General features: G+C 39.6%; 1 protein-coding gene across 1 annotated transcript; it reads right to left on the bottom strand.

Moving 5' to 3' along the window:
- Positions 1 to 10816: 10816 nt before the first annotated feature.
- TMEM244 (transmembrane protein 244) lies at positions 10817 to 22289 on the bottom strand (the record flags this gene model as incomplete). Its single annotated transcript, XM_082481348.1, has 6 exons — positions 10817 to 10911; positions 11785 to 11829; positions 13588 to 13713; positions 16600 to 16673; positions 17237 to 17322; positions 22257 to 22289. The coding sequence occupies 6 exons, from the start codon at positions 22287 to 22289 to the stop codon at positions 10817 to 10819; spliced, it is 459 nt and encodes a 152-aa protein (XP_082337474.1).
- Between the last annotated feature and the right edge of the window lie 5334 nt (positions 22290 to 27623).

Genomic DNA, 27623 nt, shown 5'->3' with positions numbered 1-27623 from the left:
ATGAGAATGGACGATATTGGAAGAAACGGCTTAGTGGTGCATCCTGCCGGACGTCGTGGCAAAAAATAAGAAGAAATACGCAATTTGCCTAACCCGTGCCATCACCGTCATGCCGCACGAGTACTGCAGGTGACCTCAACTTCTCAGACTACGAAGTAAGAGCCGCCCTTTCCCCCGAAGCGCCTCGCCGTCCCGCTTGCGCTGCCAGACGCGCTTCAGCCACCGACGGCCGCAGCCCCGGGGAGGGGCGGGCGGGGGCGGCCGCCCGGGTCGGCTGCCCACTGCCGGGGGGGACACGCTGCCACCCGGAGCACCCCCCTCGCCCCCCGTTGCCACTCGTCTCCCTACCCCACCGCCACCGCGCAAGTTTTCCTCCTTCCCTCCCTCCCTCCCTCCCTCCCTCCCGATGGATCGATCGATGCCGGGTGTCCCGGCGGGACGGGCGCGGGGCGGGTGCGGTGCCCCCGCCGGGAGGAGCAGGGCGGTCGCCCGCCGTTACCTCAGGTGCAGGTAGTGCACCAGCTTCGTCACCACGGTCACCATCTTCCCGGGTCACCTTCCCCGCCGCTGCCTCTCCGGGCCGGGAGGGACACACGACGAGAGGGCCAACGCTCCCCGGAGGGAGGGGGGGGGCTCCCTCAGCGGCTCTTTTCCCCGCTGACTTCACCGCCCTCAGAGGCCCTTCGGGGCGGCAGCGGCTTTGCCTCTCTGCCGCTCACCTGCCCGCCCCCACCGCCGCCGCGGGGACACCGCCGCCGCCCGGCCCCGCCGCGGAGAGGCCCGCCCGGGCAGAGGGCGGGGCCGGCGCCCTCCCGCGGGGCCGACCGACCTCACACACACCCCTCGGCCTCCCCCGGCCTGATGCCGTCGGGGCGGGCCCCGTCCGCCCGTTTCCCTCTGCTTCGCTCCGGCGGCGAGGCCACCGCCACACGGCGGGCGCGGAACCCCGCAGGGGAGGAGGGCTGGGGTCGGGCCCGGCCGCCTCCCTGAGGGGTCCGGCTTTGGCGGGGATGCCCTGGGGGCGGCCTTCCCCCCGCCACCGCGCCTCGGGACGAGGCGGGGAGGCCGGCGGAGTGTCGGGCTGGCTTCTGAGGGAGACGCAGCTCTCCCCTGAGGGATGGACAGGGATGCCAAGCGCCCCGGCCGGGCGGGGGGCGGTGGGGAGGACAGCCGGCCCGCTGGGGAGCGCTGGCCTTTGGGGTAGGTGGGTGCACGGCCCGGCGGCCCCCGCAGCCCGCGGTGGGCGGGAGAGCAGCGGGCGGGAGGTGTGAGGGTGGCAGCGTCCCGCAGGAGCGGGAAGACGGTGCCGTCCCTGCGGCGGAGAGCGGCGCGGTGCCAGCGCGGCTCTCTCCAGGGCTGGAGCGGGGGGGAGAGCTCCAGCGGGAGCAGGGGGAGGGCGGCAGGGCTGGGACACAGGCAGCGCCGCACAGAACCGGCGTCTTCACCCCATGCTGCTCGGCAGAGGACGGGGCGAGAAGAGGTGATTTGATTATGGCGTGTAAGCACCTACGCAGGAGGATTTGTCGTAGCGGAGAGCTCCTTAATCTACCAAAGACATAAGAAGAGCCAAAGGACTGAGGCAGACGCTAGGCAAAATCAGGCTGGGAACAGCGAAACACCTTTTGTGTTACCGTGAGGGTACTGAAGCACTGAAACGACTTGTATTAAGCACTGCTGGATCTCGGATCTCTTGAAATTTTAGCTCTATAACGGATGACTTCCTCATATAAACTATCTCTAAATCTGTTTGGTTGGGGTTATGGAGAAAATTCCGTGGTCTTTGTTACTGTGGAGATCAGTTTAGATTACCGCAGAGCAGATGATGAGAACGCTAACTCCAGGTGTTCGAATCTGTGAATATTAACTACTTAGTTTCTTGTGCACTCCAAATTGAGTATATCCCCTGAGCCTTATTCTCTCCCTTCTTGTGCATCCACCCTGGGCACTGAACCAGGCAAGACTCTTGGAAAAGTAGTATGTACTAAGTGGAATGCAAAGATGATCATAATGCACACGTTAACTTGTAGGAGGGAAGGTTACAAACAAAACTGTACTCCGTATTTTCTGACTCAGAATGTTTGATTTATAATAATGACTTACTCTAATGAAGCATTTCATTGTGTTGATAACATTCAAATTACTGAAACTTAGAAACTCAGAGAAGTCACGGCACATGAAATGTTTCCAGTTTACCAGGAAGTGGTGGGGACTGCGGATAGCTTGGAAGTAAGTAGTGCCACAAAGAGACAACTTAAATACTTGATATACATTAGAAGGTTGTACCTGCGAGTTCCTATTCAGTCGCTGTACCCTTTTGAAATAAGGTGGCTACTGGAAATTGTATTTCAGATTTTCTAGGAAGAATTAATGGGAAATTGTCATTGACTAAGAATTTTAACTCAGTTTGTGGTTCGCTGTAGTCACTAATCCCTTCTGTCTGCACATTCTTGACAGTATCAGACTTGTGAGAAAAGTATGTTTAGTTTTTGGTGATGAATCAGAATACAGAGATTCTGTAAACATGCAGGAGTTGATATAGATAGTTAAAATAGATTTATTTTTTTTGGTGGTTAATACTGCTATGTAGAATATTTTTTGCCCATTCTACATATGGCTTTATATCCCATATCCTCAAGCTTGTTGTTTTTATTAATGTCATTATTTTACTCTCTAAATTCTTTCTATAATTCCTGTATTTCTCAACTGTTGTCAAGTAGAGCTCCAAAATACATGCCCTTCACTTGCTAACTTGTTCTCATACTCTATGCTGCTCTCTACACCATTTACAGCTCTGCTCCATCTGTGGAGCAGAGGCGGAGTGTTTCACCTCTATCAGGTTTAACATGGCTGGCTTATTTTTTGTAGTTAATGATCCTCCTTTCCATATTTGTGCTTAAAATTCATTATTTCTCACTAGCATTCCTTAATTAATCTTTGCTTGCTAATTCTGTACTTGTATTTATTAATATCATTTATTTGTTTGCAAAAAGATGAAAAAATCTGAAGTAGCTGCAATCTAACAATACTGTTATAATTCAAAGTGCTTGTTCCCCCAAAAAATGAATTGTCTTACTAGACTAAAAATTGATCTGACATATTCAATTTTTTTTTCCCTTCAAGAATTTAAACTTTCCATGAAACAAAAATTCTGAAAAGTCTGGTTTACAATTTCTAAAAGGACCTATCAAAATGTTTGAAATAAAGCATAGACTTTAGGAATTTTGTTTCAGTATTTCTTCGCATTATTCCATTGTTTGACTTTAATTTTTTTACATTGTGTTCTCATGTAATTCAGTAGTCAACAGGATAACATATGTGTTTTGATTATATTCTGTCAACAAATTTCTACAAAAAGAAAATCTTTCCTTGAAACTTTAGATTTTGTGTAATCGGCATTTTCTAGCAGAAAGCTACCCATCAGAAAGTTTTAAATCTTTCCAAGGACTGAAAATCTAGCCCGTTATTTTCACCATGCTAAGGATGAAAGCAAAGCTTTTCAGGATAAGGTATTTGGTCGCACAAAGTGGACAAGCGAGGCATAAGCTGTTGGAAAGGGGAAATTAAGTTCTAATCCTATTAGTTAATAGATGGCTTGTTCCCAGCTGTATCATCGTATGTTCTTTTTACAGTATCTAATTGCTTTAATACAATTCTGTTTTTTTCACATTCTTGTATTTTCAGCTTGTAGTCCTTGCTGGGATGCATACAAAACAGCAAACCTCAGCATGTCAGAAAAGTCGGGGTAGTGAGGTTGAAATAGAAGACGACCAGTGTAATAGGTGTGATTATGGGTAAAGAATTTGAGAAAGAGCTACTGCCTTTTGAAGTCAGAGCTTTGACTGCAGAGGAAATCCTTGGCAAAGGGTTCGAGTAAGCTCCGTGGAGTGAAAAGTTAGAGTCCGTATAAATATAGTCTTCATCAAAATGCACTTTGAGTATTGTCAGAAGAGTTCACTGACTCTAAAATGGATCAGGTGATTACGATGAAGTGTCAGGAGAATATAGGAGCTCTCAGATGTCTTGAGCATATCATGTTCTAATACATAAAAGCATCCAGTTCCACCTAGAGAATTAAGCGTTCATAATTTAACACAATCTGTAGGCAGAACTCCATAGAAGAGGCAAAAGAAGATTCTGGTGACAAAACTGAGTTGCATTTGGTAACCTGAGACGATCTGCATTTGTGAGGCTGGTGTTCCATAGCAGCTGTTGCAATTATGAGCCCTAGAATTTGTGAGAGACTTGGTTTTGCTAATTTTGAAATGTACAGATTTTTTTTTTGATGGAGAAAGCAGGTTTGAGAACAGAAGCGCACCGTGAACTACTAACATCAGCAAGGTTCTCACTGCAGCCTCAGAGCACTTATGACTGCAATAAAACCATAAATGCACAGCATTTGTACTGCTGGTATAGTCTAGTAATCTAGTAGATATATAATCTAATAAAAGCAGCAAAAGTTAAATGTCAGTTCTTTAATGTCTTGATCAGTGGTCTGTATCGTGGACAATACTTACGCATACTTAATTATAAAGAATACTTATATGTGCTTTATAATTTGCTTTCCTTAACTAAGCAATAATATATTTAAAATTTAAAAATGAAATAATATAAATATGCGCCTCCCTAAAATTCCCACCAGTTGCCTGTGTGTTAAGAATATATGGAACAAATTTTCCTATACTATTTCTGTACAAACTATGGTGCTTTGAAATTTTTTCATCTGCCGTTAGTTGATTGTCAGGTGTCATTTTTGCCTTATTTGCCTCCAAAGCCAACCTGAATCAGTATGAAAAGGATACTCAAGCACTTAGCCATACCATTAATTTTCATGGAAAAAGGCACTTTCCAGGGAAAAAAAAAAAAGGTGCAGCTTCAAGGTAACAGCAAGACATCAATTTTCCACATTTGAAATTAACATAATGTTTTACATAATGATCCTCTCTGCTGATCATTAAAATAACATAGTTACCTCGGCAACTGGAACAGTCTGCAAATGTTATCTAGTGATACATAACACATTCTAAAAATACATACAACAAATAAGGTATGAAACATTATCATCTGGGAAAAAATATTTTTTTCAATAAAAATGCCTTCTGGTCCAAGCAGATTTTTGTAAGAAGATTTCAGTTTAATGCAACTTTGTTTTTAATCAGAACTGATTTTATTTGCTCAAAACCTGGAGACCTGATGTTTCTTTTCCTGACAATGGAAAACAGTAGTTGCTTTTCAATGGCAACTTGCATCTTTCTTTAAATGTTTCAGTGGCAAATGTTCAGGAAATAAAATTTATTCCTAAAGCAAGTGGTGCATGCTTAAAAAGCTGCTGGAAAATACGGTACAGCAAATAATTGACTGATTAATTCAGTCTCGAGAGTTTACTACTTTAGATCTCAATGTATCCACTGTCGTTGCAGCCTTCTTGTTCTCTTCATGTTGGTACCGTTGCAAGTCTGACCAGAACAACTGAGATCTAATGGGACTGAAATGAATGGCCATCGACACTCTTCACCTTTTTTCTTTTTCAAAAGAAAACTCAATTAACTGTGTTGACACGTGGTTTTGGCTGTCTTAGAATGAATTTTTGTGTATAAATGGTGTACTGAAAAATTTTGTCAGGATCTAGTTACCGGCACATCTCCCATTAGAATGGAAAATTGCTCCCAGCTAGGTAAGTTGGTTCATATCCCGTAAGTTCTCTTTCAGTCTCCCTGGGTAATGAAGCAGCTACATTCTTGAAACACCTTCTTCCCTCCACCTTTACCACTCACTGCCTGCCCTTCTCTCTCCTGGGAGTATACTAAGGAATACTCCCCACTTTCCTAGGATTCGCTATAATTTTCCAGTGAAGTAGGGTTAAAACAATTCCTTAGAATTTAGATTAATTTTAAATACTAAATTCAAATAAATGTAAATATGATTTGCTGCTGAATTTGCTCATGTAATTTGGCTAATATCGAAAAAAAATTTCAGTTAGTACCATATGAGATATCAAACACATTGATCTTTTTTGTCCTTTTTAAAGGTACATCTTTGTATGGACCCCCATCAAGGTTTTTGAAGTGAATCAAAGCACCTTTTCAGTGTATTTTGAAAGCTACTGATGTAGATGCAATTTCAGTGCAAAGGTGTCTGAAGACTGCTAGGAAATTGGGAATTCTTAATCTGTTTGAGCATTTTGCCATCACCCATGTTTTGATTAAACACTGCAGAAAATCTGGTGACAAGATCACTCTGAGAGAAGGTCTGGGTACATATAAGTGATTCTTTGGTAGAGTATTGCTCCAATAGAGATAACAGGATCTTTGCTGTTGGAAGGAGGAGCAGACCCTTTGTTTACAGATTACTTTCCAAATCCATAGCAAATAATCTCATATTAGGGTTTATGTTCATTGGAAAATACAGGACAGTAGTGGCCAGGCTGTGACTATCTTTGATTTAGGAGGATGACAGCAGGAGACTGAAAGTACCTTTGCGTATTTCTTACAGGCTCCAGTTTCAACTAACATCCCCATATTCCATTGCAACTGTTTTCTAGGGATAGGTAACCTTAAAAGATTGGGGCCAAGGCCTTTCCTCAGGTTTCGGTAGTCCATTGTTGCTGTCGTCATGTTGCTTTCCAGATCCCCGGTCCAAGCCAATGCCACACTACATCTGCATGTCAGGATGGCATCTGAGCACACCTTTCCTTTCTTTTACCCTTCTTTGCAGAGGAAACCTGAGTGTATGACTGGGAGACCACTGCAAGGTATTTGCTTGGTGGCCTGAACTGGAGAATGGATGGAACAGGATGTATGTCCATCGCGGACTGTGCCTGCCATACAACACAGGCATAGTTACCCTGGTGCGGCTGAAGAGGGATTCACCACTCTAAAAGGATTCATATCATTCTTCCTGAGCAAAGGAGAGGCTGGGACGTGGGTCTGCGTCTTAAAATCATGGCTTCTCTCTAAAAGGTTTAAAGCCAATAATAAAAGGTATTAATTACATCATCAAATTTTATAACCATTCCTAAGACCTTTATCCTCTCTGACATCTAATAAGAGAGTGCATGCTGTCTGGGGCTGTGATTAGCTCACAAAAAGGAGAGATTAGAGTATTAGCCATTACTGAGCAGATGGATCATTACACAGGATCTTAAGCCAAGAAATAAATATTCTCAGTAAGTCACATTTGGAAGATACAAAAAATATTTAAATAAAGCTTTAAATACCTGTGGAGATTAACAAGGATCTAACTTTATGCATACATACATTCCCAATGATGGAATGAAGAATGTGTAAAGCTTTCACATCTTTTCTCAGTTTAACAAAGCTCACTCGGTCACAATGGGTATTTCCAGCCAAGACTCTATGGGCCATAGGAATCCTCTGCACGAATATCCGACATAGGAGCCTGCAGTCAGGTGATTCATCTACCCATTGCTGGAAATGTTGATCAGGCAATTTACAGAGGTGGAAAAATGACAGGCTTAGTTTGAGTAACTAGCTCTTTACTTCACGAGGTTAAGTATTTAAATCTATATTTTTATGACAACGCCAACTAAAAATTATTACATTGTGTATCAAACTACTCTGTAGTTTTATATTTGGCTGTTTTTACACATTTGAGTTAGTTAGCTGGTCCCAGAACAACTTTTTGAATTGGTTTACACTTTGACATTACGTTGAAGGCAGTACTATTAACCCAGGAATACATGCTTAGAGTCTCCAAAAAAATGCATTTCACTCACGTTCTTTGTTACAAGTAATAAACTTTACCATTTGGAACAAGAATGAATGCAGAGCCATTTAGAGAGAGGGCTGAATTGAGGACAACTATAATCTCTCTCGGTAGGTGGTGGGAAATGATGAAAAGGAGTTTCTTGCCTCTGAAAAAAATCTTAAAATGACTCTAAGTGTGGTATTATTAAGGTATGGCATTTGTGTAATGTTCCATTGATTTCTGTACCTAATGTTTCCAACTATTAACCTTCTTCCCTGCAAACTCTGCCTGGAAGTGGATAAAGTCTCCATCTGCTCGTAATGTTTTCTAGACCGTCTACACTCCCACTGATACCTGTACAAACTCATGACTACTAGACCGTATCACAGGGGGTTAAATAACTTTATGCCATACCAACTAAATCATACAATATTCCTATGCCTGGCTGAGTCAGAGAGCAAAGAATTCTGAAAATCCCGGGACAGGAGCTGTGGATGTGGGGACCACCTTTCCTAGAGTCACGTATACAGCAGCAGCAGAACAGATTGTGGCATACAAACAGCATACAAGTCTCATGTCGTGAGGCTCCAGTGCTACAAGTTTCCTCTGCAGATTTTTTTCTTCTTTCACTGATCTTGCCCGTTTCTGTCTTCTCGTTTCTTGCTTTCAATTGTGCCTTTTTTTTTCAAACACATGTCCCTGTTGCTATTTTTGCTGTTTTCCTTCTGCTTTCTGTAAGTGGTCTTTTCTTGTAGTCTTTGGCAGGTCTGTTGTGAAACATACACAACGCCCTTCTTTTCCTCCAGCAGCAATTCTTTCCCACCCGTGTCTTGACTGTTATCAATTAGGCACACACAAATTGCTCAACTGAGTCACTTTATTATTGTTCCAGAAACATCCAGGTTTGTCATATTCAAAAGTACCAGTTTGGTGTATCAGATAGAAATCACACAGTATTAGGTCTTATCTCTGAAGTCTTCTAACCAGGTACTGCCCACACAGTTATAGCTCATATTGCTTACATGATGAATCTTTATTTGTATAATATAAGCTTTGTCTACATTTTAAACATTATGTGCAATATTTATCATTGCTGCTCAACATAAAAGTGATGGAAAAGATGAAAAAAATAATGTTGAAATTGTCTCACTATTCCATATCTGAAAGTAATGCAGAAAGCTAATGATTCTTTAATAGCTGGACTAAGGCTTTTAATCCTCGATAGAATTCTTGCTGTGATTGTTTTTCTAGCACTGGCCTAGTTGTAAGTGCTTTGGAGAAACCTGGGGACTAAAGAACTCTTCATAGTGTTCTGAAGGTGTCTCTTGCTGGTGATTTAAGATTTTAAATAGAAAACAAAGAAATGTCAAGACTGGGCAACAGAGCTACTACAAGCTGCAGCTGGGCTGACATGCGTAGAGGAAAATCCTGTCAGGTTGAAAATAGAAACTTGTTCCGCCCGTGGATTAACTTTATATCTAATCCACTCATGTTCTGCCACATGGCACACTACCTACACACACAAACTGCTTAGGGATGAGGACAGAGGTATGAATTTACATTAGATGGTACTTCCTTCACATCCGTTTTTATAGTTCTGAACTGAAACAAATTTGGAAGAAATGTGCAAATGGTTTTCAAACACATAATACCAGTCGGTTATCTGCACACTAACGTTCATGGAGATACTACCAGTCGGTTACCTGCACACTACTGTTTATGGAGATACAAATCCATCAAACTAAAGATGGCCCATGGTTCAGACCAGCGATCAGTGCAGGACCACTAATTCATTCTCCAGAATTAGCTCTGCTGACTTCAGTACGCAGCATATTATGCTGAACAACTTGTAAAGTCTATGTCTATTCAATGCTATGGATTTCTATACCTGGTTTGTCTCTGAAGTTACTTACATATCTGTCATTCATGAGAGACAAGCTCATTCTTTTGGGAGCCTTTTGTGCTTCTCACCGTATGTGTACTTTCAGTATTGAAACTTAATTGAAAATTGTAAAACTTGGAATAAATGTTAAGATGTTTGATTAGATCAGCAGGGGACGGATTCTTCAGAGGCATTATCTGTTGAGGAAGATTAAGGCAAATGCAACATTTAGCACTCCTGTGCAAACAGCAATCCAGTCTCATTCTTCTAAGCAAACTGCAGTTGAAATCCAATCACGAGTGTCATATTTACGTCGAAGATGCCTTCTAGCAATTTTGCTGTTACAACTTTATATGGTTAAAGAGATAAAGAGTTACTTGAAGCCACTACCGTGGTCTGTTTGTTGTTTTTTAATTACCACTACCCATAGACTCGCATTTTGGCATTGGCCGCACATAGCTGGGGGAGAGAGAAAGGGATATGTAAAAAAGTGGCTGTCGGTAGCATTTGCCTTTCCTGGTTCCAGCACAGCCAGACCATAAACGGATCATTAGCGAAAGAGAGAATAGCCTGAAGCTAGTTGTAGAAAACATTGGTCTGTAGCATCCCTGGAAGCGAGGGGGTCAACCAAACACTGGGGACTGTACCTCTGCCTGCTGTTGTCTTGGGCAGCTTCTAGGTGAGAGCTTTAAGATGGGGAGAGATGCAGAGCTATGTGCTGTTTGCAGATTCTTCTATGCCAGGGGTTTACCAGTAAAGACTGCTTTAAGCCTACAGTGATTAATGCCAGATAGGGTGACTTTAGAGTTTTGCAGCGCTTCTGAGAGATCAGACTCCAGGCTAAATTAGAGTCAGCATTTCATAAAATACAATAGATAACAGGCACCCTGAAAACATTAAATTCAAACCTGTTTTTTTCCTTTTCCTTGTAGGATTTTGGAAGAGTGTTGCGTCATTGCTCTTATCCTTCTTATGGTTTGTTTGTTTTTAAAAAGAGGCAGTAAATCTAGTTATTTGTTTAATGGAAAATGTACATACAAAACCTAAAAGTGATTACATACAACAGCTGAAAGCTATGACATCGATATTGCAAACAAATGTAAGATACAAGAGGTCTGGTAAGCTAAATATTAGCCTTACAATTAGACAGTTGCTAACTTCATTTTAATTCCATTGTTAACAAAACCATGGAATTCATATAAATATAAAAGCAAATTATAGTTTTCCTTTTCAAAAATCATCTAGAACAGGGTAAATGAAGTTGTCTTTGAACAAGCAGTATGCCAAAATCTGTCCTCCACAAATCATTGAAATGACTCCAGATCCTGAAAGAAAATATATGTCTGTTTTATATTAATTTTTATAGTGGAATACAAACATTATGATAAAACTTTAAACAGACATTCTTTTTATCTTCAATTTTTTTAAAAAAGGTGTGTCTACTTCACATTTTGCCTAAGGCTTTAACCACCTACAAGGATAGCAGTCCCAGCAGCAGCTGATGGAAAACCAGTTGCAGGACAGGGAATTTATTTGCCTGTCCCCATCATTTAGGAATTTACTGCAGCTGTCGATCCTTGTTATCCATCATATAAGAAAGAACAGAAGCCAGTCCTTTTCTCTTAACTATTTTTCAAGATAATGTAATCTAGCACAAAGCTATGCTTTTAATTTTACAGAAAATTAAACACTCAGAAATGTAGGTTTGCCATTCACTCTAAGGAAATGTGATGACTGGGATTTATCTCATCTATCAAAAGTACCTGTGCGTAGTGTTTATAAAAATCGCGTCTGAATGTGCCTGTTTCTTTCCATTGATTATAAAGGATACCAAGGAAGGCTAGTTTGGACAACTGTCTTTTTGACACCTGAATTAAGTGAGATGGTTTGATTAGTCAGGACTTAATCATGGTTTATTTCAGGAACGTGAGCGTATGTACTGTTAACAAGATTTATATAAACTGAGCACATTCTCGTCTTAAAGCAGAAGATTTTTTAAGGCAAGGCAAATGTTAGCCCAGAGTTACTTGTCTGTGTCATTAAAAGAAGTACAAATAAAAAGCATATATTTTGTCTTTAAATGTTGACAATTCTCAAATTAGTAAGACAACATATATTTAATCGAAACAATTCACACTGTAAATACTAATCTTCTACACAGAGTGTGACAATTTAAACTTTATAGAATGCAAGTATACCTAATGCCAGCCACCAGTGTAACATCAGGGGGAATTCAGACATAACTGCAAGGAGAAGAAAAGGAGAAATGTAAATTTTTAAAGGGTTATAAGAACGCAAACATTATATTATGTTACCTAAGGTCTGCTTAGATATGTTTCATAAATTATATACTTTACGTTTATTGAAATTGCAAATGCATATTTAGGTCCTGATCATTTAAATGGCCATACCATTAAGCTTAGCCTGGTGAGCGATCCCACTGGAAGGCGAGTCTTAAACCCAGTAAGTGTGTGCTAAAAGGAGTTTTCAGGCTCTCTTGGGAAGAAATGCCTTTTTTATTGCTTACCTGTACGTGGTTTAGCACAACTGAGACACCGATCCCCTGGTAGAGTGCCTACATATTGCTGAAATCCAAATAAATGAAGCTGCCTGATATTTTCAGTTTAATGGGTGATGCAGCGCGTGAAAGAGGCTGGGTCTGCACGCTGCAAGTTAGCACGATCGCACAGCACCCTCTCGCCTGTGCCAGGCACTTGCCCTTGCCTCACGCAAGCTGACCCACATCTCCGCTGTATTATCAACTGCAGGGACATTATATGACCCAATATTGCCCACCGCCAAAAAAAGGCTGACAGGAGTGAAGCGGTAGTAAAGTGATCTGGGAGGCACGCTGCATATGCTGGCAGGTCAGAGCCAGCCAGCAGAGCTTTGGTTGGCCATCAGAAGGAAACAATAGCAAATCTGGGGTGGTTCGGACATCAAAATGCATCATCTAATATAATGATAGAAGATACCTTCCCGTATAAATTACATACAGAGCAGTTTTCTTGATTTAAACGCAAAAGTTATTCATAAGGTATAACAGCACTTTAAATTCCAGGAAATAAAATTCAGTAGATGAGAAATTATGCTTAATTTTTTAAGATGAAGTCTCTGTTGGTCTCTGGCTTAACTTGTCATGGGAACTGGGGAGTCCCTGTCTGTATAAAGTGCTAAAAGACAAATGGACAAAGCATTGGAAAATGGAAGATGAATTATTATGTAGTAGGGAGGGAGTCCTAATTTGTCAGTGATATCTTTCGTATTTCTAAATTCTAGAATAAAAAAACTAAGCTCATTGTTATAGGAGAAAAGCATCCCCAGATGAGCTCTGGCAAGGATGGAGTTAAAATATATTTCCTAATCAGCCATAGCAGCATTCTGCTAAATAGCATGAGAAGAGGGAGCAGGTTACCAGGTGCTGGCAAAAAGTGATGATGAGTCTCATTTACAGCAGCCAATTCTTTTCCTTTTCTTTCCTTTGAGGGGAAGAGTTTCAGGGGAAAAAAAAGACGCCTCAACGGTAAAATGCTTTATTTTCCTTTATGAGATTTAGTTCAAATGATCTAATTTAAAAACTTTGAATTGAATTTGCTGAAGCAAGCCTCATTTTTACCCTGAACTGGGGCTGAAGTGTTAATCAGGAGATCTTAAAGTGTCAGGACATGGACAACTAGTAATTTCTTGATTTACAGAAAAAAAAACACCTCCCAGATGCTGAAATTGTATCTAGGCTGGATCTGTTAGATTATGAGCTGAAACTCTGATTTTTTTTTTAAGAAAATAGTGTTTTAAAATTCTGCAACACAACCAGAATTGAGTTTTAAATAGCAGTATTTAAATATGTGCATAGGTCAAATGGATGGAAATTAGATATATGTATTTATTTAGCTTCAAGAAAAAAATTATAAAGTTAGTCCAGTGATACAGTAGATGACTCGTAGTTGATTGAGCCTTCAGTTTGTGATACTATGCATATATTTAGCAGTAAAGCTACTTACCGACTGAAGTTATGACAATATGAATAATAGTAACTGTTACAGCATAATCCCAAACCCATTCTTCCACAACCAGGGCAAACAGCAGACCACAAGTGAAGAAAGTTATTTCCAATGATATCACAAGAACTGTAAATGAAAATAGGATACTTACACGAAACACAGTTTTTAAAGGCATTTTTCTTATATTCAAAATGATAGCAATCGACAGTTAAAATGTCAGAGGTAGTTATGAAAATTGTGTTTTACAAGATCAAATATTATACTAATCTTTTCATTGTAAAGTTAATTTCTAATTTTGCTACAGACATCTGCATGGGTTGTCCTGATCTGCCTATGGACTTTAAAATGTTACATATTTTATGGAAAAATATGAGAATTAACAGGATAGTGGCCAGTTCATATAGCCTGGAGGAGAAATGATGTGGAAATTTTACTTAGGGACCATTCACACTCTTTGCATATGGCGCCAAATAGATTTGGTTGGTACTGACACTGATCAAATTTTTCCCATCCAAAACAGAATTGTGTGGTTAAGGGGTTATGTTTAGTAAGAAGCTTCATAGCTTTCTCCCTGTGCACTTCATTGCATCAGATATATACATATATGAAAATATGTATGTCGATATATATTTATATGTGTCTGTATATCTCTGAGATGTGTGTATATATGTATACATATCAGAACAATTTAAAGACAAGACGTGCAAGGGGAGATAGAGCAGAGAGCCTACAAGGTGAGCAGAAGCCATCCATCCGTATGGATCTCATGGTACGGACAACCAGGAGCCTGGCTTTTCTCAGCGCTGATAGCAAGGGTCACCCTGCCTGACATTCAGCAGCTAGCTCTGTGTTGTGTTAAACCAGGAATGGGGATTACCAGCAAAGTGATAATAACTAAACTACGCTGCTAAAAGAGACTATTTAAGTTGTCTGGTCAAGAAAATTCCTTCTCTCAGTGATGAAACAGTGCGTTTCTCTTCCCTGGTGCTCTCTCTGGAGCACGCCGAGCCACGCTGTGCCACCAGCCCATGCTGACCACCTCCCCTGAGGTGGGGCGCAGCTCTGCAAGAGCAAAAAGCAATGGCACAGGCAAGCCGTGCCTCCCCCGTGGGCAGGAACGCAGTCTGGAAGGCACCGAGCAGCTACCCCGGGAAGAAGGGTGAGGAACCTCATCGCGGCATTTGGTGTGATGTATTCTTCAACACAGCAATGCTTAGCTGTCAGCTTGGTTGCTTGCTATTACGGGTAACGGGATCAAAAATAATCACTTTTAGGTCAAGGTTTGACTTTATGCTGAGTGGCTACCTGGGACAGCAGGGGCTGAATGGAAAACGCCTGGCGTCTCTTCTAGCTGTAGTCCTGAGTTACCATACAACAGGCGTTGTATTTGTGCGTACAAATGCGCAACAGTGCATTTGTAAGTCATATAATTTTCCATCTAAATGCATTTTCTTCTTCTTTCTGAGTACAGTAACGTAATATCTAAGATAACTGTAGCTGAGAGTAGAGAGAGTCCGTCATCATTTTTTCACTGTATTTAATTTATATATTTGGCAGAATTTTGTGCCTTTCAATTTTATTCTTTTCTTTATAGGGTCAATAATTTCCGATTGTAATATAGATCTTTCATCCAGCAGCTTGAAAAAATGTAAAAAATAAGAAAAATATAACTGGAAAAATCACATGTAGTTAGGAAAGTGGAAAATAGCACTTCAAAAAAATTCAATGTTTGGCAAAGCATTTTAGCATTTTTAATTTATTATATTTCATTATGATAGTATCCCTCTAAATTATGCCAATAATTTTATAATTTAAAAAGTATGCTTAGTGTAGACAGATGGTCTGTGAACTTTTTTACAACACTGGGCTAGTCATGTTACCTCAGTTCTGAGCTGACTTCCATTTTTATTTTGAGGTTATCTTTCAAAGACGTAATTCTGTTTTTTAACAGGCATGAGTGTGACTCTCGAGTAAACTAATTCTCATTTGCAACAACATTCAGAGACCTTTGTTCTGTCTCTGTGCCCACAGACTTTAAAAAGATCCTTGGTACATTTTGCTATGCCATGTTATTTCATCGGGTGGATGGAAAGGAAGGTGGGCTACAAACCAGTTGCATGATAGAGTTGCTGTCTTTGGCATATAAACGTGTTGCATCAAACTAGCTGATATAGTTCTGGGAACAAAAAATCATATTGAGATGCAGAGTCCTGAAAAGTAATTCTTGTGGAATATGATTAAATTTTCTTTTCCATTGCTACAACTGAAATGCTCTTTTTTAATCTGAAATCAGTATTGACACTGTACAAGTGTCCATGCATTTTTATTACTCTTTTTAACCTGATGAACTAACCAGTTTACTTTTGAGCTTTACTTACTTTACTGACAGATTATGTGGTTTGCCTTTGTAAAACAGATTATGAAGCTGGTAAAATTTCATGTGTGCATGTAGGAATGATGGTTTAGGAAAAAGAGTATGTTTTGAGAGCTTCAGACAAAAATGCAAAAATTTGTATTAGGATATATAAAGATACGTTTAGGGATTGAGCTACAATCAAACCCTGAAGTTTTACTGCACGCTGTATTCGGGCATACCAAAGCCAGACATCCATTAGTTGAATGTGACCTGTTATTCAGATCTGGATCCAATATGGTTCATGAGAAATTTGATGAAGTACAAAATCAAATTTAACAACTTTGTGGAGGGACTTTGCAGAGAATAGGTAATTGTTCTGCAGTGAAAACGAAGCATCCTGCCAAAGCAGCACCTTTTCTTCAGATGATGCAAGATCAGAAGAACAACTCAGGGAAAAGCCTAGCAATCACTTGAATGATAAGTAGCAATATGAGAATAGAGATGTGCAGGCAAGATGAATAAACATTTAAATGCAGTGTAGTTAAAATACAGAAATCAGTGTTATTAAACCCGTTTTAAAATACTGTCCATAAGGAAGACCAGTTTACAGCCAGATTTCTTGGCCGGGAAAAAAGAAAGAAACAAATTTCAGTTACCTAAATAATATGGGTTAATCCATGAGGGATTTGTCTTAAAATCAAAAGGTGCCAAACCATCCAACATTTTAATCCTGTGGAAATAGAAAGAATAAATTTAACCAGAGCTTTTTGATAAAGCCTTAGTGATTATATGACACATTATTGCTGTTTTTAAATACAATTTCAAATGGAATACTCAGCTTTTACAAGCCGTCTGTATTCCATTGAGTGGTCTTGCCCTTGCACACTGTGTCCATGATCTCCACTTTTATTGGAGATATGTCTGGCACTCTACATGCTAATCCACTTCCTAAGAGAACAGAATTTGTCTTTTTTATCGACTATAAAATCATTCTTTTCCTTTTTAATGTCTTTGCTCTCATCTTTGCTCTTATGTTCATTTATTTACATGGTGCAAGTGCAAGGAAGTAAATTAGAACCAACATTTTATGTTAGTTTTGAGTCTCCGTTTGCCAATTTGTGCACTTGAATGAAGGTTCAGGTACAACAATTCAACTGAATTTAAAAAAATGCCTTCAAAGGATAACTGGGACTGGATGTCAGTCTGGATGCTTCCTCCACTGGGTCATAGCTCTACCCATTATATCCAGTTGTACTATGCTGTCATATTAGACTAAAACCAAGAAAATCTTACTTGAATACTGCGAAGCACACAGATAGGACCACATAGTACACAGTGTAGAAAACTACCATGCATATCAACAGGTTCACCAGAACAACCTGCAAAAGGGAAAAAGACAGTAAAACCCGGTGCCACGTTCACATTAGCTACATAATTGTTGGAAAATAATTCCAGATTTCTATCAATCATAATGTGGGAAAAAAAAATGTAGAAAACAAACTATTTAGACAGAATTTTTGCTGTTGCTGATTACATAAGAGTTGTTAAAGTCTATTTGGTACGTTTCAGCTCCTGTTGTGTGGTTATAATGCATGGTTCCTTGTTTTTGTCATATATTATTGTATACCAACTATTTATTGCATGTATAAGTGTTCAGTGAATGAGAAGCACATTTCTTGACAGTTATTACACAGGAGACCTTGAGAGTTTAAGATCATCCAGATGCCTAACTAGTTTTTAACCTAGTTTTAGCCTAGTTTTTAACTTAAAAGAAATGCCATCCTTGTGACTATGTTAAAACTGTATACAAATAAAATGTAGAAAATTGTAAAGGAGCGACATTTAAGTTTCCCAGCCTCTAGAAGACATCACCCTAGTGCTTACTTCCAAAGGTAAGGGTGTAGACAACTGAAATGAGTAATGGGGCATATCTGTTAAATATTTTTCAAAGTTCAATTGTTTGTGAATTAATTCTAAATAAATCCCAACTCCAAATGGAAAACAATACCCCTAAAGATATTCCATAAAACAATCACTATTTTATGATCAAATACTGTGTCTTTAAGAAACGAGAAACACATTATACAGATTTACACAAAGAACGTATGTTTCCTAAGATACCTCGGTATCATTACTTCTTTCATTCCATTTCAGTGTCTTCATTTCTAAACTGAAGTTTCAGAAGCACTGCAGCCAGAGAAAAACCTGTGAACTTTCACGCGATAAAGTTCATAAAATGCATTGAGATCCTTTCAAGGGAACATATCTCTGATCACATATCTCTGATCTTCTAAATTGACTTCCTGAGCTATGCAGACCCTAGGACTTGTATTCATTCCTACAGGTATAATGTAAAATTATATTCTGAAGGTTAATATGTTTTGGTAATCATAATAGTCTTGGTAATGCAGAACACTTTAATTTCTGGTTGGGTTTGTGTGTTTGTTTTTTTTTTTTTTTTCTGTGATGCTATAATGACAATCCAGATGTTTATTTGGGCTTTTATTTTTTTAAAAGGAAACATGAGACATCAGGACTAGACGTATCTATTCATCAAACTTAAACAACTGCTTTGGCAGTATTGTGTCCATGTTCTTGCTTAAGAACATGAAACTGAAGGTGTTTACTATGGTCAGTAGAGTGGCCAATAAAATCAGTTTTTCTTTTCTACAGACTCCAGATTGTCTTGCATTTTCTCACTGTAGCTAGTGCTTTATCATGTCATATTTCTCCTTTCCTCTTTCTTAACTTCATTGTATCTTTCCTCTTTCAATGGCCATTTTTTTTAACTCCTGACTCTTTCTTTATTGTTTGGTGTTCTCCTCTGCCTATCCTCTCCATCCTGCATCTTCTACTCTTTACTTTCCTCTGAAAAAAATATAGGTAGAAAGCAATCAGGAGAAAGACGGTGACTGTAGAGAGAATTGCTACCGGTTCCATATTGTCCATCTTTAATGTTGTGCTACGTGATGCTTTACAATGGAAGGATCTGTGGCTACATTTTGCTTTTTGTTATTGAAGCATTCCAGTTTCTGTTGTAGGAGTAGACTATTGTATAAATTCTTAGTCCAAGTACAACACATGTAATGAGTTAAGAATTATCTTGCCCTTTCTTCAGCTTGGCTATCAAATATTTGAAACTAGCAATGTGTGACTCCTGACTCCTCTGGTAAGACCTCTGTGGATCTCCAAACTATGATCCATTATGCAATAATGATCTAAGAGGAACATAATTACTCTAGTGATTCCATTATTAAGTAAATATGCCTGGACATGTAAATATGGGCCCTAAGCCTGCACATTTTTGTGTGCCCCACAAGATCCCATGCTGAATTTCCCCTGAGATCAATGGAATTGAGCTGACAGCAAGTGAGTTTGGAAGTTTTGATGTTTTACAGGACTTCTTGTCTATGCTGATCACAAATAAATTTAAAACGGAAAAATGAAGACTAAGATGATGAAATATTCCAAATACAGGTATTCATTCAGAGGTAAATCCTTGAAAAGTAGCCCTGTATAAATGAACTATAGGGGTCTGGATGCAATTTTTCAGTGTATCAGAATGGCAAGCAGAGAGTATGGACTGCATATAGCGAAGCATTGTATCAATGCAAAAGAAGCCAGTGTTTATCTCTTTGAATGGTGACACCATATTTACAATGGGAATGAGTTTTAGGAAAAATAGGTAACGACTAATAGAGGAATAGGACTCAATTCTGAAGAAAGGTAAAAGGAATCACATGTGTGTAGGTTGGTTACAGGGACCAAGGCAGGGGAAATAATAACTGCATATTGATAACTTAAAAGGAAGATTAATTGAGAACAACTAAGACTAAAGGAATGAAACAAAACCCCGAATGTGTAAGATACTGCAAAATTTAAACAAACATTTCTATTTTGCAAAGTTTGAAAGAAACTTCCTCCTTTTATTTATTTGCTTTTATTCAATAATTTTTATCAAAAGTGGTTATTGAGTGCCCTCATCATTGCTGTGGATTTTGAAGATAAATTTGGATAACATTCTTGACAAGTGATTCAAAATTAATAAAGAGAAAAAAGAAACTAAAAGGTATAGAATTTTTTTAATTCCTCATTTTTAAATTAAACTCAGTTGGCAGGTGAGATTTCAGTGAAAAATGTAAAACATAAGCCAGCACTAATGAACAATTTCCATTTTGATTTAGTTTGCTCTATGTTGGCAAAAGGAATAAGGAGCCCTTATTCAAGGAGGCAGTGGCTCTGAGAAGGGCTGTAGATGAGCATGAGTTCATACTAGCTCGTTTTTATGAGCTTCACTTGCAATATTGTGACACAAAACAAGCTCTTAAGGCTCTGGGTTTTAAGGAGGGAGAATATGAATAGAAATAAGGAAGAAGTATTACCTCTAAAGACAACACTGGGAAGAAAAAGTGGCATCCAATTTGGTGCCAGCAATTTTTAAAGTAAGTTAAGAAATTAAGTAGGTGCAGAGAAGATCCACAAAAGGGAGCTGATGGCTAGAAATGGTGCTGGTTGTTTTTTTTTTTTTTCATTAGGACTACAGCCCTAAAGAGGTCAATCTGTTTAGCTCTGAGGGCTGATTTGATTATGATGGATAAGTACCTTCGCAGGCAGAAAATACCAGGTACTTAAGGGCTCTTTAATCTATCAGAAAAGCCACAAGATGTAAACAGCTGCAAGATATAGCTAGACAAATTTGAAAGCTGTGTGAAGGGCATTTTTAACTGTAAAGGCAATTAGCCAATGGAACAAACTGCCTTTGGAAATAATAGATCCTTCAAAGCAAAACCAGATGCCTCTCTGGATGAAGCGTCACTCAAACATCTCTAACATTCACTTCTGGCCTTAGTTCTTTGAATGGTTGTGGGGTAGATAACGTATTTATGGAGCCATCCGACATTGACAGAAGTGAGGATACTGTGAATTTAGAAACTGCTTATTTTTATATTGCTAAATATTGTAAAGTGCTAAATATTGAGTAGTGCATCTACCTCCTACAAGAAGAGAGATCAAGGAGCTTTATTTTCTAATGCAATAGGAGGGAAATCCATCATGCCAATACAAACTGATGCCTGTCAATAAGTAAATGTCCAGAACAGTCTTACTCTTTTCTTCTTTCCCTACATCAAAACAAAGCCAAGCAAAAACTGAGAACAATTAATCGCTTCAGCCGGGTTGGCCTGAGGGCTAAAACCAGCTTTCCCATTTCCACTGTCTTCAGTCTTATTCTAAATGAAAATTGGCCAAATAACCCATTTGATCCATTCTTTTCCACGGTGTATACCATGGTCACTGTAAAGATAACTGACTACCATGTCACGTGCAAGTTTGGCAGCTGTGCTACCTCCATCCCTCCTCAAAGTATCTCTAAACATTGGAAGTTTAATCTTTGGCACATTTTTGGTGGGAATCATTTTAATTCCATTGCTCTGAGCAGATGCACATTTCCTGTAATAATCCTTTATCTGCTGCCCCTCCTCTGTCAACTGCCTCCTTGACGCTTATCTGATCTAGATATAGATTTCTACTGTAATAAAAGTCGTGAGACAGGACTGAAGTGAAAATCACAGAGCTGAAGGATGGCTGTGAGACGATGACCTGTTGACCTCTAATTACAGAAGGTGAATTCCAAGCCTCTCGGCAACAAACTTGCATTGGCGTCAAAGGCCCAGGATTTTTCTCTTTGAATCCAGAATATTCTTAGTCCCTGTCTTAGGGATGTAGTGATGCACCAGGTATAGCATGCCTTGCTCAGTTGAGTAAGCTGAGCAAATGCATGTAACGTGAAAACAAAAACCTTTTGAAAAAATTCCAGTTGTATCATATTCTACTTCGTTATTTTATTTGACCTTTCCACTGAAATGTAAACGTGTATTTTTTGAATCTCAGAATACTTTTTATTTTCTAACTACTTTTTGCCTTTCTAAATCCTCAGGTATTTCAAAGAAAAAAACCCACAAGTTAAAAACTACAGGGTCATTTATTATACGTTAAAACAACTTAAAGAAAGAATCTTAGGAAATCACTGATGTCATCAAATGTAGGATTTTATTAGAACCTTCCAAGAATTATATCTCATAAATGGAACTACATCATATATTTTGAAATCCTTTTTACAAGATGTACTTTACAGTACTTACTACCAGCGCTATAGTACAAAGTGTCCTTTCAATTTTGTTTTTTTAGGAAGAGAACATTGAAGAACACTCGGTGAGGATGAAAGCAACAGCTCTTTCAAGCCCCACAGTAGCTGTCTAATTCTCTAAATACTATTCAGTGACACACAACACTAAACAAACTCAGTTCCCTTTACCTTGGTTTCAGCAGTTTTGACCTTGAGAGCCATGGACACATGATGAGTAAAAGGAAGTGCTGTTGCTATATTCCGTATGGCAACATCAGCAGGAAGAAGCAGCTGTTTTTCACCCAAAAAACCATTCTTATAGGTGAGTATAGGACAGAGTGAGGTGAGCTGATTGGATTAAACTGAATCGAGACAGAAGCCATCTGAGAGCTAACTGTAAGCTGCTGAAGAGTAAAGAGAAAATCCTACCAGCTCATTTAATGTCCGTACTTCTGTAGCTACAGTCATCCAAAGCATATCTATGATACAACTTGGCTATTAAGAGATGACATTATTCATATTATTTTCTACCTTCTGTTTGCTTTTTTTTCAGCATTCATTTGATCAGAGTTCCTTGGGGTTATTATACCTTCCTGCTTTTAATTAGTTTTGCAATTTCTAACATTAATTCTATTGACTATAGATGTGGAGTCACAATGTTCTTTGCTAACATTTTTCTTTTGACTATCACTTTATTACATCAAGTATAATTCACATTAAATTAGGTACAATTAGGTTAAGAAATGCCAGACACATATTATGACTTTCCTCCTTTTCCTGAACCATATTTCGTTCCTTCAGCAGAATGAAATTTAGTGTGCTTTAGAGCAGATCCAACTTCTACCAAGCAGTTCCTTAACAAATTTGGATTTGACTTTTTACAGACATATTATGATTCGGTATGCTGCGTTATTTGGAAAAAGGAGATCATACAAAGGAACACCTCTGAAATGGAATGAAGAATGAACTTTTCTATTTTTTGCTATCATTAACGTAATACGTGCAAGTTTCACTAGGGTTTTTATGCCTTTTTAATCATACAAAATAAATGCTATCTGCTTTAAAATGTAGTCTGCACTCAGCAAACATGAGCTTTCACTCATGGATTCGATAGCTCCAGATTGTGAATAATGTCAGGGAAATTACTGGTAGTATTGTGTGAAATTCCTTCCTGTGCAAAATGTTAGCACAAAAATCTGTACATCAGTTAAGTTCTATTTTAAGGGCTGAAGTGATGTCAAAACAATAGACTGAAACAAAATTAAAAGCCTAAATTAATCTGCTTAAATATTTGCAATTGTCAGAAGTAGCAAATTAATGAAGAAATATTTGCTTTATAATTAATTATATAATAAGTAATTTAAAAGTATTTGAAAAGGAACAAAAGGTTTCATTCAAAGAGCATCCTATCTACCCCAAAGTATCAGCTGAAAACAGCCATGACCTAAAATTAATTCGCATAAACTTTTGCGGTAGCTCTAAGTTGCAAGATAATTGAAAGAGTAATGGATTGCATTAATCTAAGACCATTATTAAACATAACAAGAGTTTACATTCACTGACTGACTTCTTCACAAAGAGTCAATTTAACCAGACAAAGACAGAAGATAGAACCAAAGTCACCGAGTTTGACTGAAATGTAATGGAAGCTGTAGACATGGATTTGTTGAGGAGACTAAGAGGTTCCTCCCATTCCTATTGCACAGTTGGAAATTTTAAATACTCTGAGAGAAAGGAAATATTCCTGTTGCATCCTTGCTTCAAGATTGGAAGCACCTGAATTGTGGTAACCCAGTGAACAGGAACAAATAAAAATTGGCAGTGGCAAAAACTGTGTATGACCCAAAATACTGACTAAATCACTCAATAGCGAATATTAATGGAAGAGATGTGTTGCAGTTAGCAAAACGCAGAGATAATGGAATAATCACTTTTTGTATTTCTTATTTTCTTCAAATTTGCTTTTACTGGGTCAACTATAGGCAATATGACAACTCCTGTTCAGCAGAGGGAGACAGAAGACAAGTTTTAATAGAGGTTAAAATAAATTATCTATTTTGGTTTCAACAAGCCCTACTTTTAAATGCAGACTGTTTACTGAAGCATTACACTACAGATTGTTATTAAGGCTATGAGGAAAAATAGTAGTCCATTACTTTTGAACCCCTGGAGTTTGTTCTGGTTTGCCTTACGGAAAGACCCAGGAAACAGTTACTTAGGTAGGATATCAATACCTTACCCTCATGTGTTTGAGAATAGTTAATAAATACTGTTATTTGGCATTTGGCTGTACCCATGTACTCTCTTTGTAGTGATATGTAATGGACAAGATGTAAGAGAGAGAGACAAAAGCATAAATGCAGACAATTGCAGAAAGGCGAATAGTTAAAGACACGTTTTGAAAGTGAAATTAAGGATACTTCTATGGGGTGGTATCTCTTTTAAGATAATGGCACTTAATATTACCCAGGCAATACCCAGTTCCTATCGGCTACCTGGGTCAAAACAAGAGGTCAATTTGTAATAATGAACTGTGAGAAAATTTTTATAAAAGCTTCCTACTAAGTTTGCTGCCTAAGCTTGTTACTTATGGGTTTTTTTTTAGAATGTTCCCATTTAAGCCCACAATGTATGATGCTGTTGAATAGCATTGCAAAAATAATTAACAACAACTTGAAGAACTACATCATAGAGCAATACTACATGAATATCTCCCATGGAATTTAACAGGTGATATGTGTTGCTCTTACACTGATTGTTTGCTCTGCAGTGCACTGTGCCTTAAGAAGTAGAGCTAGACCCAGAACCACATTTCTTAGGTAATTCCAAAACCTGAAAATGATCTTAAAATCAGGGAAATAACTAAACCCCAAGGTGTGTTGATTCCTTATCCTGGAATCTTTAAGAAAATACAAAGATCAACCAAATGGATGCTGTCTACGTTGTGTGTTGAGAAATTCTTAATTAACTGAAGGATGATGACATCAAAACATGTGTACTCTGTCTCCATCTGCTGATAGGGAGGAACTATACTTACATTGTGTATGAGGATAAAAAACCTTGGCAAAATAAATAACAGCCACTATTTTTGTCTTTTACTGCAGTGACTGCAAGACTCTCAATGCAGTGAAGGGAACTTCACGAAAATGCATTTTTAAAAGAAAAAAAGCACTAAAATGTATTGACTTACAATTTGTTACAACTTTAGCAAATATAGCTTAATTCTATCCTTTGGAAGACAACCCATACAGTTTGGTGTTAATCGTATATGCATTATACAACCTTAATATGACAGCTTGGCTCCCATATGGAAGGAGCTAGAATTGTGTGAGGTCTAGGCTCTACATCCATGAGGATTAAAGCAACTGGATTATTTCCTTCTTTAACCTCGGTTGCACATGGATAAATTTTGAGGCATGGGCAATCTGAGAATTAAGTGGAGGCAGGAATCTGCTTTCATTGTGTCAGTCCATTGTTAATTCCAAAATTTGTTGGATTGCTTTTAACAATGCCCTCATTCCTGATAACATCATGTAAAAGAGCATTCGATATAATTGATTAAATAAGAGGTGAATTTTAGGGACTTTCAGCCCCTGAAAAGTTGTCTCCTTGAATTTCAAGAGGACCAAGGATAATCTCTGTCCTCTAGTAGACAGGGCCGGTAACATAGTGACCAAGGATGAGGAAAAGGCTGAGGTACTTAATGCCGTCTTTGCCTCAGTCTTCAGCAGTAGAACCAGTTGTTCCCTGAGTACCCATACCCCTGAGCTAGAAGACAGCGATGGAGAGCACAATTAAGCTCCTGTAATCCAAGGGGAAATGGTGAGGGACCTGCTTCAGCACCTGGAGATATACAAATCTATGGGGCCAGATGGGATCCACCCGAGGGTCCTGAGGGAGCTGGCGGAAGAGCTCACCAGGCCACTTTGCATCATTTATGAGCAGTCCTGGCTAACCAGGGAGGTCCCAGCTGACTGGAGGTTGGCAAATGTGACAGCCATCCACAAGAAGGGCCGGAAGGAGGATCCAGGGAACTATAGGCCAGTCAGTCTGACCTCAGTACCTGGGAAGGTCATGGAACAGATCATCCTCAGTGCCATTGCACAGCACATGCAGGAGAACAGGGGGATCAGGCCCAGTCAGCATGGGTTTGTGAAAGGCAGGTCATGCCTGACAAACCCAATCTCCTTCTATGACAAGGTGACCCACTTAGTGGATGAGGGAAAAGCTGTAGATTTTAGCAAAGTTTTGACACCGTTTTCCACAGCATTCTCCTGGAGAAACTGGCTGCTTATGGCCTGGACAGGTGTACTCTTTGCTGGGTAAAAAACTGGCTGAATGGCCGTGCCCAGAGAGTGGTGGTGAATGGAGTTAAATCCAAGTGGTGTCTGGTCACAAGTGGTGTCCCCTAGGGCTCGGTGCTCGGGCCTGTTCTCTTTAATATCTTTATCAATGATGTGGATGAGGGGATCGAATGCACCCTCAGTAAGTTCACAGATGACACTAAGCTAGGGCGTGTTGATCTGCTTGAGGGTAGGATGGTTCTACAGAGGGATCTGGACAGGCTGGACCAATGGGCTGAGGCCAATGGTATGAGGTTCAACAAGCCCAGGTGCCGAGTCCTGCACATGGGTCACAGCAACCCCATGCAGTGCTTGGGGTGGAGTGGCTCGAAAGCTGCCCGGAAGAAAAGTATCTGAGTGTGTGGGTGGATGGCCGGCTGAATATGAGCCGGCAGTGTGCCCAGGTGGCCAAGGCAGCCAACAGCATCCTAGCCTGTATTGGGAATAGTGTGGTGAGAAGGACTGGGGAAGTGATCATCCTCCTGTACTCGGCACTGATGAGGCCCCACCTCGAGTACTGCGTTCAGTTTTGGGCCCCTCACTACAAGAAGGACATTGAGGTGTTGGAGTATGTCCAGAGAAGGGCTACAAAGCTGGTGAGGGGTCTGGAGGACAAGTCTTATGAGGAACGACTGAGGGAACTGGGGTTGTTTAGCCTGGAGAAGAGGAGGCTGAGGGGAGATCTTAACACCCTCTACAAGTACCTGAAAGGAGGTTGTAGAGAGGTGGGGGTGACCTCTTCTCCCTGGTGACAAGTGATAGGACGAGAGGAAACGGGTTCAAGTTATGTCAGGGGAGGTTTAGGTTGGATATTAGGAAAAAAATTTTCACTGAAAGGGTTATTAAACATTGGAATAGGCTGCCCAGGGAGGTGGTAGATTTGCCATCCCTGGAGGTGTTTAACAGAAGGGTAGATGTGGTACTTGGGGACATGATTTAAAAGTGGTTTTGTCAGGGTAGGTTAATGGTTGGACTTGATGATTTTAAAGGTCCCTTCGAACCTCAGCGATTCTATGATTCAGTGTAAAAGCTCACAAATTCTAAAATGTTCATAGTACTAATAGAATTCAACTCAAAAAATGGTATAATTCTTTCTGATTTGCGAACTGCAAATGAACTGGATTCTTTTAGAGATAATTAACCCCAATGAGCTACTTGTATCTAAGGAGCTGGCTTAATTAATAGTAAAAATAGTAAACAACATCTTTTGTTT

Source organism: Vanellus vanellus, assembly GCF_965231255.1.
Source record: "Vanellus vanellus genome assembly, chromosome: 3".
NCBI lineage: Eukaryota > Metazoa > Chordata > Aves > Charadriiformes > Charadriidae > Vanellus > Vanellus vanellus.
Note: the sequence above shows the minus strand (reverse complement) of the source record. Positions and strands in the feature narration are given on the sequence as shown.